We start from the raw sequence: 11,910 nt of genomic DNA on the forward strand, positions 1-11,910 counted from the left end.
TCAGTAGCGACCTTGCCACAGATGATAGCTCAACAAAGTGCTTTATCGCGTGGAAATGTATAGCAGCCGAACACTCAACGCATGTTTCTAAACGTGGAGGGAAAAACCAGAGGACCTGGAGGAAAATCCACGCAACCACGGGGAGAGAGACACGTAACCTCCAAACGTACATCAGGCGTCGGGCTCGGAATTGAACTCACGATCTGCTGTATACCAGGCGAGGGATTTAACATCTGGCCACAGGTCACGCCCGACCATGCATCGACATACGTGTCGGCTCGTTGCGTGTGACGTCAGCACCACAGCTCATTTTCCGTGGTGCAAAAAGCTGGCCCAACCTGACCCAACCGCACCGGACTGGCTTCGCTCAGCTCTGGTGCAGAGCAGATGTGCCAATGGAAAAAGAGACCGTTGATTATTAGCTTTTCGTACAATGGGCTCATACAGCTGGTGAGGCTACAGCTATACTGGATGTATAATGTAAGGATATATATATAGATGTACCAGGTTTAGGAGTTTGGAGCAGCTTATGATAACGTCGTTAGTATAGAACTGGAAAACGTTTCTCATTGATATTAACATAGAGCATAAGACAAGAGTTGAACACCCAACAACAATATTAGCTCAAATCACACAATCTTCCCTGGATTGCCCCAACTAGAGCTGGAACGATTAGTCGATTAAGTCAACGCGTTGACTAAATATTTAAATCAATTACTTTATTTGTGGTCGATTTCTCGGGCCACTTAAAAAATGATGGCCACCCCCACATCCTGCCTCGTGAAGGCAGGAAACCCCCCCGATGGTGCCGATGACGTCACCCATCACCTCCCGTCCAGTGGCAGACATGGGAAAAGAGGTGATTGTGTTATCTGATTCATCGAGTAATTGAACTGATAATCGGTAGAGTCATCGATAGCAGTGCTAAAATAATATCTAATAGAACATAGCTTGTATTCGCATATGTTGTAGTGCTTTTGAGTTTCTTGTCATGCAAATAAGGAAAAGACAAAACATTGACAATCTGTGACTCTCACCTTTCACCAGGGTCTTGTGCCAATAAGCCAGGCGGTTCAACAAGTTTACGATGAAATTGCTTCGAGGAAGCGCAAGCGTTTTTATAAACAAAAATTAAAGCCTGGCGGAATTGCACTCAATTTGCATGCCTCAAGTGTTCTTTTGAAAAAAAAGCAAGTCCCACCGACCTTCTGGGACTAATCCCTCCCATTCGTTGCTAAGTGTCGGCATTAACGCTCAGTAAACAGTAAACACAACATCTGAGGCATGCAAACACAGAGGGTGGAATAATACATTCTAGATTTGAAGCTTTCGTGACTGCAAGGATTCATACTCTTAGGTTTTTTCGGTAAAGTCACGTAGGTAAAAAATTAAAATTATAGAAATTAAATAATAAATCACGACGTTTCGGAGGCAACACAAGTCTCCGTCATCAGGTGGGACCGTCACAGCTAAATTTACTGTATCAAGTGAGGAAAAATCCAAGAGATTAATAATACAGCACATCTCGGGGTGGTGAGTGGAACCTCATCACCTCCATACCTGCCCACCTCTGCATTTTGTTCCCCAGACCATCTTAATTACCCACCTCAACTGTTATATTTGATTAGATTTCTATATACATATTTACACCGTATGTTTCAGATTGTAAGACGCTCCGGAACAGACGTACCCCGAAACTTGTGCCCGGTGTCAATAACGTTACATAAACTTCGTCGCAAGCACACACACACACACACCTGGCTGGATTTTAAAACACACTTGCAACAATCGCTTTAATATACAGTGAAGGGGGGAAAAAGTGCATCTTATAATAATCCACAGAACACGATATAATCAAAGTGCTGCGTGAGTTGGTGCTATCAGATCCCATGCAAGCGTTTGTGCAAAACAGAATACTGTGAACTGCCGTGTTCAGATTCAATTTCTTCACTCGCCAAGTGCAGTTTACACATTGTAGCGTTCAAAAGATGCGTACGACACGTTACACTACGTGGACGTGTTTGGGTTTGACGCATAACCTCGACGCTGACCTGTACAGAAAACAACATACGTACGTACGGACTTGAGTCGCAACGCACTTGGACATGAACTGGCCAAACTTCTCAACTTTAAGGAGGGTGGCCAATTCATGCCCAGGGGCCTCAGATATTGAGAGGCCCGCGGAATTTTATAAATACGGCAGCATAATGACGAATCCTCTAAGTAACATGGAAATTAGAGCCATAACATCACCGTGTGTGTATCACTAACCAGCTGTGTCGAATTTTAAATAGTTTAGTTCCTTTTAACAACTTTCATTTATCGTATATCACATTTTATGAACTAGAATTGAAATAAAATGAATTAGTACGGAGCCTTTGGTGTCGGGTGTGGGTGGTGGTAAAATATTCATAATCAACGTTTTTGGGTTTAGATCCACCACCCAACACGGCCAATCAGTAAAAAACTGTCACGTTGACAAAAGACAAATAGTTAACTGATTGGCCGTGTCGGGTGGTGGAGGGTTACGACACATTTATAAATAACGCGATCTAAACCCAAAAACGTTGATTATGAATAATATTGGTCGTGAAAGCCTAGGTGGTAAAATAGTCGGGGGAAGGAATTGGAGTGACAAAGAGGGCTCCGCACCCCCCAAAAACAACAATTTTAAGAGCCCCAGGCCCTCATCCAACGTAATCCGACCCTGCCTGCCAGTGTCACCGAAGCTGCCCTTTGCTATTTCCCATCTTCTTCATCTTCCCTGCCCTCGTCCCCTCTACTCCCCGACCCTTTCGTGATCCCTAAGTACGCCCTCTGTCGGGGGGTCACTCATTCCTCAACCCCTTGCACACCCCCTGCCATCTAAATCATTCTATTCTGTCAGGCTTTTTTGTTGTTGTTGTAACTACGTTAAGCGCCTTGAGTGAATGCGCTCTACAAATATAAAATTAGATTAGATCAGAGGTGTTGATGGATTCCTTTTCTAACCGCATGTTACACCTGGCGTTTCTGATGAAGGCAGCTGGTGCGGCAGTGGTGTTATTTAAAAGGCATCACACAATAGTGGCGTTATTATGTAATGTGTGCCGGAGAAGTATGGAGCCATGGAAAGTCTCTCCCCCCCCCCGAGTTGTGTAATCCCTCGCCCGTAAGTCACCACACCGACTACGAAGTTGCGGCTCTATGCCGTCAACTGTAGATCTTCACGCCTGGCGTTTTGTTTTCACAATAATATCATGAGAATAATTTCCTTTTTGGGAGGGCGCTGGAGGAACATTTCGAGATATTACACATTAGTCCCAGCGAGCACGCCTTTCTAAAAATACAATGTGTGTTTTTTTTTTTATCGCTCCCGTTATTATATTTGAGTTTACATATAATATATTTGAAAATAAATAATCCATACCGTTTCTCGATTATGCGCAGCCTTCTACATTAACTTACAGCGGCCGTTTGAATAAATAAAAAATATAGGCAACTTTTAACGATATACATTATTGCAAAACGTCTGTGAGTGTGTGTATGCACTGTGCAGCCTTTACGTAAATCAAATTTAAACAAATTAACCTACCCCTCGGGACATTACAACAAAATATACTCTATGTACATCTACGAACCGTTCTGACAAAGATCAGTTACGTGGGCCGACACTTAAAAGAGAACAAGATAGCACTGCACAGGAACTTTCACTACACCTGGGGGGGGGGGGGGAGGGAAGTGGCGTTCGATACCGAATGGCCGTGCACGGGAAAAAAGCCGAACGTTCACAAAACTCACGTCGCACTCTCCTCGTGGGGAAACTTGCCGGAGTCTAGAGAGAGAGAGAGAATTGGAGGGTGCTGCTTGTGCAGGAGGGCTATCACGAAAAGCGTGAGCGTGCGGCGACGACGCCAAACCGTGATTTGATGACATCATAATTTCGCGTCGAAAACCAGGTCGGTTAAAGTTTGGTTCTCAACAAAATGTTTGAAATGTGTAACTCGCCCACAGGAGGCGTGGGCTGGTGGGGCGGTGGCACGGTGGTTAATGCACCGCACCGTGAACCCGGCGACCTGAGTTCAATTGCATGCCACATCGGTGTGACGAGTGACATCTGAACTGGCCGGCATGGGGAAGTATGGTTAAAACAATCCTCATGACCAACATGGCGTGGGAGGCTTTCATCCAGCAGTGGATTGGCAAAGGAGCTGTACATTAGTTTGAAATACATTTCACTGGAGGTTGTGTGTATTTTTTAATGCTTTATGCAATGATCATGATCCAAAAAGGCTGCATTAAACCAATTTACATTATCTCAAAAATGGATACTGAGGATCATGTCACGATCCCGAACTTGAACAATAGAACAACAATATTTTTACTAATTAAGGTGATTAAATGTGGAAAGAGTAGGCAGCACATTCCACGTGATTACAAAGTGGTTGCCAGACATTGTGCATAACTAAAATGCCTACAACTGCAAACACCTGAACCAACTAGAGGGTAATGCTCAAGCCAGGTGCTGTGAAATTAAAATGTGAAAAACTCTACCGACCATGTAATGACCCCTCAACACTGATAACCCCCGCATCCACCAATATTTTACACTGGCAATGACTTTACATCACCCGCGGACATTTCCAAAAAAACGTGCCACCCTGTGACTCATGAGCGGCAGAAACAACAATGGAAACGGCTTCGCAGGGAAAGAAAACCAACTGCTTCACGAGTGAAAATAAATTATTAAGATGCAAGTCCTGATGAGGCATGTAGGCCTGATGATAGCAACGTAAAGAAGTCGTAACGTCTACTCTTTGTCAGTGCGCTCTGGAGCAAGCCCAACGTGGGAAATCTGCCAGGCCGGGTTCAGAATGTCTTGGGACTGTGGTGGCGAATGTGCCGCCTAGAGCCACGTGCTCCGCCGCACGACTTATGGCAATCAGCCGGGATAAGTTCATCCACCGATCACCAGCTCGTCCTTGTGGATGTTTGTGTGTTTTTTTCCTTCCACGAACGAGTTTTGATTGAAAAAATCCTGCCGGTTAGTTTCGCCGGGCGAACGCAGACACTCACGGTCGCCTCACGCATCGCTGCCCTCCCCGCGCTCGTCGTTATGTCGATGAGCTGCTGTCTGCCACCACAACCGTCGACTGCGTTGGCTGCTCTTTAACGACGGCGCACGCCGACACTTTATTCTCCTCTGGCAGCGGCGTCTGTGACTTCTCGTCGACCGTCGCAGGCTCCTTCACTAAAATGGACAGCACCTTCGGCTGCGCGGACTCCTCCTTGTTCTTGAGCTTCTCAGCCGAGTTGTTCTTGCACCTCTGCTTGTAGAACTTGAGCTTGACCTTCGGGTGGGTGCCAGACTCTGGCCTGCTCCCTGGCGGCCTGCTCTCCTGAGGCTTTCCCGCCGCGGGGACCTGCGCGGTGGCAGCAGCAGCAGCGGCGACGACGGCCGCCGCTTTGAGAGAAACCTCAGAGGAAGAGGCGATCGGCTTCCCGTCCACCGCCCGCTTGCCCTCGGCCGGCGCCGCGTTCTCCAACCTCGGCTTCTTTGGCGGCGGAACGGGCGTCGGCGAAGGATCCCTGTTCAACTTGGGCCGCCCGCGCTTCCGTTTGACTGGAACGACAGCGGCGCTGTCCGCCGATCCCGCCGGGCCCGGCTCCGCCGCCGCCGCGACGGCCAGTGAGAAGGGCAGCTTCACGACGATGCTCTTCACGTACGGGCCGCCCTGCTGGTCGTTACGGGGCCTGCCCCTTCCCCTCGCGAAGCCGTGGCCCGCGGCGTCCGTCAGCGCCCGACCTCCTCGCCCCCTGCCCCTTCCCCGGCCCCTGCCCCGGCCTCTGCCCCGGCCTCTGCCCCGCCCCAGGCCCCAGCAGCTGGAGGACGTGAAGGGGCGCGCCAGGGAGCCGTTTCCCTTGCCGTCGGAGCCCCCGCGTCCTGCCACCGTGAAGTCAAAGTCCTCTGGCTGCAGGGTGGTCTCTCCCGTCTTGCTGAAGTAGGCGCGCAGCTCCGCGTGGGAGCGAAACTGCTTTCCCACAGGGCTGCAAGGAAAGTGCACGACAATAATGTGAGCGTTTCTTTCTCGGTGTGGGCTAGGATTACCACCTGTTCCAGATTTTCATGAATTTTCAGTTTTCCCTGGACTTGGTCTGCCAGACTGGCTGTTTTGCCTCGTCCATACGGTGTTTAGCCACCACACTGCGGGTCACGACACTTTTCTATCAAGACGCTTCTTCACTCCTCCCATCATATATTTTCAAATTGCTTGTAATACTATTGTTAAATTCAACAGATGCGTTAACGCTTATCTCCATAATAGAGGATTTTTTGGGGGGTTAGATCGCCACGTGTTAAACCCTTATCTATTGTAACTTTATTTTGGTATTTTGGGCATTTGGGACCTGTGCTCAGCAACTATGATTTTAAAATATGTGTAAACACAAACGTTGATTATATACGTGAATAAAAAATGTTTTTTGAATCATGTTATGGGTAGTGCTCAACTCCTGATCACTCCTGATCACAGCTCTAAACCAGTTGTAACCATTCCACACCCATATGTCATCGGTACATTTTTCACAAAATATCCACTTAACACATAATTGTAAATGTTGTGGGTTTACTCTCCAACACACCAGTGTTCTGTACTAGTAACGAATTGGCACGTTTTCTTTACGTGACAAACCTTACTAATTGTCCGTGTCGGGTGATGGCATGTTTATCAACATTTATACTTATGCAACCTAACCCAAAAACCTCTATTATGGAAAACATCCACTGTTGATGAGAATAGGTGTTCCCCTTTTTCTGGCAAAAAAACAGGTGTTAAGATGTTAAAACACCAAACTGAAACCGTTTACAAGGAATCATTAATCTCAATACTTGTAGTCAGAATGCAAACAAAAAACATACTCTGATAATATATGCATTGTCTTTGAAACTGATTGGTCCACACCAGAGACAGCTTTCTTTAGAGTCTAGTTTCTGGTGTGGACAGTTTTCTTTCGAGCCTAGTCTCTGGTGTGGACCAATCAGTTTCAAAGACAATGCATTTATTATCAGAGTATGTTTTTTGTTTGCATTCTGACCACAAGTATTGTTGTTAATGCAGACATGATTCCTTGTAAAAGGTTTCAGTTTGGTGTTTTAACATCTTAACACCTGTTTTGTTGCCATAAAAATGCCAAAAACCTATTCTCATATTTTGGTACTGGCAAAGAAGGTCCCATGATCCACTGTTGATGTCCTACAAAGTCCCGGTTTCTACACCACAATGCATTAACACCCAGCTGCATAAACATATCCACTCCCCTCTAGGGGCATTGGGAGATATTATTCTTCTTCCCATGATATGTCCCGTTTTTGTATACCTCGTAGGTGGCAACAGATATGGGAACTCACACCGGAGTTGCTCTCACATTGCCAGGGTTGCTAACTTTCCCATTTTGTAAAATAAAGATCGGAAGGTGGGGGGGGGGGGGCGTTGTGGCGTAATCCACTGCTGGATGAGGGCCTCCCCATGCTGTGCGGGTAATTGGGGGTTATTTTACCACACTTCACCGCACGAGTCAGAGCGGTCTGGTGACGGCAGGGAGCACACACGTGGGAGCGTAGACGCACAGGGCAATTGGTTTTGCTGCATTCCCACCTGCTGTGTGCAGCGTAGCACCGCAACATCCTATTACACCTGCCATGCACGGTAGTCCCTCATTCCGCACAAACGCAGGGATGGCCCCACGTAGCTTCACAATAATCTGACGAGGTTGGGGTTAAGATTCGAGGTGATTTGGTCGCCAGTTAAGTACCCCCGGCACGACCTGCACACGCCTCTCATCCAGCGGTGGAACGACAGACAGGCCGTGCGTCGTGCACGTGCCCAGCAGACACGCGGACGTCGGCATGCGCCCGGAACCCTAAGCCCAACACCGGGTGTTCCATCGTTTACGCACGCACGTCCGTCAGTTCGCCCGCGCGGCCGGCACGGACACTCACTTGAATATGTACACATCGTACTTCCCGGCGGAGCGGCCCGCCTTCCTCTGCTTGAGCTTCCTCACCCAGCCGTCGGGCAGCGACGGGTCGTCGAAGAGCGGCGGCGCAGGCCCCCGGATGGGCCTCCTCCGCTTCGGGTGCACCGACACGCTGCCCGTCCCCATGACCACGCTCTCGATCACGGCGTCCACCGAGTTGGCGAGCGCCCGGCCACCGCCACCGCCACCGCCGCAGCCGCCGCCGCCGCCACCCATCATCATCGCGGCGGCCGCCGAACCGGCGTCGCGCAGGAAGAGAACGTCGCACTCGTCGTCCGCTTTGGCGGGCGCGCAACCCTTCCCGGCGTCGACGGCATCGTCGACGGAGCCGTCGGCGGTGCCGGCGCGGCTCAAATCTTTCGCTGCCACTGCTGCCGCTGTTGGTGCGGCTGCTGCTGCTGCTGGTGCTGTTGCCGCCGGTTCTTCGTCCGCGGTTTTATTCTCGCTCCTCGCGGCTTCTTTGCAGAGTTTGTCGCCGTTCGCTTGGCCAGAGTTGGCGGGAGGTTCACTGCGAAGTGCAGGTTGCGCGAGTTAGTACGAAATGATTTGCTCGTGCGATTTTTTTTTTATCAAGGGGAGGGATCCTATTCCGGCAGCGTGTCGACGAAAGGGCTGTGCGTGTACATCAGCGATGTAACACAACGTGCAGCCGCATCAGCCAGTGTGGGCGATATAATACAACGCTTAGATATCCGACTTAATTACAAGTGAGATTACCCCAACATTTAGCTAGCTATGAACTAGTATCAGCGACGTAACCCAACATTTACATCAGTGACAGTTTCAACAATTTATTCGGAATTTCCAGCCCTTTGGCGATCACTGTTCGAAAAATGCCTCCCCATGTCATACGAGTCATGGAGCTTGCTTCCCTATACTTCACCACGCTGGACAATAAGGGGTTGGTGAAGATGGAGTGTGACCCAGGATGGGTTTAGATACCACTTACCACTGATCGCTAGCAACGCCTCGGAATCAAATTAATGTCTCCGGATTTCTAGTGCAGTGTACGAACTGCTAATTCAAAAATGCGTCCACATCTGTATACGAACATTCGGGTTGTGAAACGATATCGCTAAACTGATAACTGCATTCATAATCGATTACCAGCTCCGAAAGTCAGGAACCGATAAGTGTGTGTGCACTTGCCAATGTTCCCATCTTCGCCTGCACTCTATGAAAGGTGCCAATGTTCCCATTAGCAAGTACAAACGGCACGACGGTCTAAGTCAAAGAATGGCAAGTCCAGTTTTCTGCTAATCGTAACACCACTGTGGCAGCTGTATTCGTTTCTCAGTTTAAAATATAAGCGCGTTACAGTTATTCAAAGACGTTTCTACATGTGTGTGGGTCAAACCTATTATGTTTTTCATGCAGCTACCGGTAATGCGAAAACACTCTCCGAACAATGTTAACAAACGTTAAATTACTCCTAATTTGGAGCTTTCGTGATTGCAGGAAACGTAAAATTGATAACCCAGTTAACTGATGATGAGCTGTGCAGGTGACATGAGCCATGCTTGCAAAAATATAAAATAAATAAACCATCTTTACACCTGCGCTGATTAATTATTAAATTTTCCTCACTTTTCAAGGGTCATTGACTCGAGGTCCTAAGTGACCTCAAGCACGTAGCGGGAATGTAAGCCGGTGACTCTTAAGAAGAGGCAATACAAACAATAACAAACATTCTACACACTCCACGGAAGGTGAGCAATATGTATTTATGTACGTTGAACTTCTTTCGCACCATACATAGCCAACCGTGTAATCGGAGGTGCGGGGGAAGGGCAACAAACTTAACACAAAAAGCAGTTCTCAAGATTTAGTTTTTCAATCGAAGTTTGCAAGTGCATAGCTCCAGTGGCTTCCAAATATCGCGCATTCCAGACAGCCACAGAAGTGCATATGACAGCGCGCGATGCAATGTAAGATGCATTTCTTTCGCACCGTACGTAACCAAACGTGCAAGTTGGAGGTGCGGGCACACACGTTTAATAGCCTGACACAAGGTTTGCATTATCCGTTTTTTTTTAATCTGAGCCACTCCTCTGTATATTATAAAGTACAGCTCTAGAAGTTGTCAATTCCAATATCACCCCAATCTGTATATGAATATGGAATTCGTAATGAATGATTAATATTCGTGTCAATACATTTCTGGATGGCCTCCCCACACCGTGTTGATCGCGGGAGATTGTTTGACCATACTTCACCATGCTGGTCGCTGTAGGTTGATGGAAGATGTTAGCCGTGGCCAGGAATTGAACTCAAACGGCCGGCTTTATTTGCGCAGTGCGCTGCTTAGGCACTTCCAATGCCTCTTCACCCCCCCATATCAGCAATAAATAACTTCGGAGCCAGGCAAAGGTTCATTGATATCAACTGACTCGAGTTCAATGGAGGCCTGGGTCAAACGAATCAATGCAGTAAACATGTGTTAACAGATGAACAAAACCAACAGCGTACAAAGCCTCAAGCAGTACGAGGATATTACATAATATAATCATAACCATGTTTATAAGAATAAGAATACACTATGAAAATTTAAAATTATATATCCTGTATGTATATATTTTTTTATCATGCAATAGCAAGTTGTACAATGGTTTGTTTATGTATTAAATAGTTATGCAATGTATGTCAAAAAGTCCTTTATACTCAGGTGATCACATTTTAGTTTACAGTGTTGAATTAAGAAAGATAAAAACATCAATCATTGTGATGGGCACACGAAATCAATTGCCATTACTGTTATCAAATACACGCAGTGACAGGAGGACTGCAAGAGATGGGCTGGTATTTATTCACTAATTATTGCATTCATACTATTGATGTTTAAACCATTGAAATGCATTTTTATTTTGATGCTAGCAGTCCAAATTTAATTTTGAAAAGAAAGGAAACACAAAACCTCGAAGCTTGTGTAATACACAATGGAATGTACAGTCATACGAACGCAGTTGGAATGCGTTATTGAAAATGTCAATGTCAGCAATTGCTGTGTTTTTTATGAAAATAGACTTTACGAATGCCGCAACGCAATTTCTGCAATTTTATAACCACGCTCGGCCACACGACCTGATTTATTATATGGGCAGCGAGCGACGTGCCAAACGAATTCACGATATGATCAAATGACGGAACATATCCGAGGCAGATTTAAAAAAATATATATATACTGCTTCTAAAAAATACTGTATACCCGTGGCAGAAGAATAATAATTGGTGATCACAAAACAGGGTGAATGACTGCACACGAAATGCGCAATCCCATGCTGCACCCCCCCCCCCCCAGCGAACGATTCAAATGAACGTTTCAGTCGACGCACCTGCAAAGGAGAAGGGCTCGGGTGTGTGTGTGGGGGGGGGGGGTATCGATACCGTGTTTGCATGCGATGGTCAGGCGAGGCAAAAAAAATCCAATAACGCTTCATCACCTCACCTCAACTCCACCACCACCACCACTCCATTCGCAGTCGCTGCCATCTTTGCGGGTCGCGAGCGCACGAGCCGATTGAAGGGAGAGAGACGGGGAGAGGGGGGCACGCAGAGAGAGAGGGGGGGGCCCGCTTGGTCACACGCAGCCACGAGATGGCACCAGCGGCGTGGCAACCACACGCTGGGACAACAACAACAACAACGAGAGGAGGAGGATGAATACGAATAAGAAGCAGCCACGGAGGGGGGCACCCACGGTCGGGTTTTGGGTCAGTGCGTAAAGTGAGTTTCGAGTGGCGTAGCCCCCCGCGGCCTCACCGGGGAGATTATTATTACTGTGATGTGAGCCGGTTATTGGGCGACATTCAGAGAGATGACTCAGTTGTCGGCATTGTCGCCTGTCGCGCGCTGGATACGTGAGTGTATGGTGGACTTTTTTTCGCACCGTACGTA

At 47.6% G+C, this 11,910-nt stretch overlaps 1 protein-coding gene across 1 annotated transcript; it reads right to left on the reverse strand.

The window, feature by feature from the left end:
• Positions 1 to 5,093: 5,093 nt before the first annotated feature.
• On the reverse strand, positions 5,094 to 11,678 carry LOC144944400 (uncharacterized). Its single transcript, XM_078872538.1, has 3 exons — positions 11,462 to 11,678; positions 7,979 to 8,524; positions 5,094 to 6,027 (listed from the first exon to the last, which is right to left on the reverse strand). The coding sequence occupies exons 1-3, from the start codon at positions 11,503 to 11,505 to the stop codon at positions 5,094 to 5,096; spliced, it is 1,524 nt and encodes a 507-aa protein (XP_078728664.1). The 5' UTR covers positions 11,506 to 11,678.
• Positions 11,679 to 11,910: the final 232 nt, after the last annotated feature.

The sequence above is a fragment of the Lampetra fluviatilis genome, chromosome 34, assembly GCF_964198595.1.
Source record: "Lampetra fluviatilis chromosome 34, kcLamFluv1.1, whole genome shotgun sequence".
NCBI classification, from domain to species: domain Eukaryota; kingdom Metazoa; phylum Chordata; class Hyperoartia; order Petromyzontiformes; family Petromyzontidae; genus Lampetra; species Lampetra fluviatilis.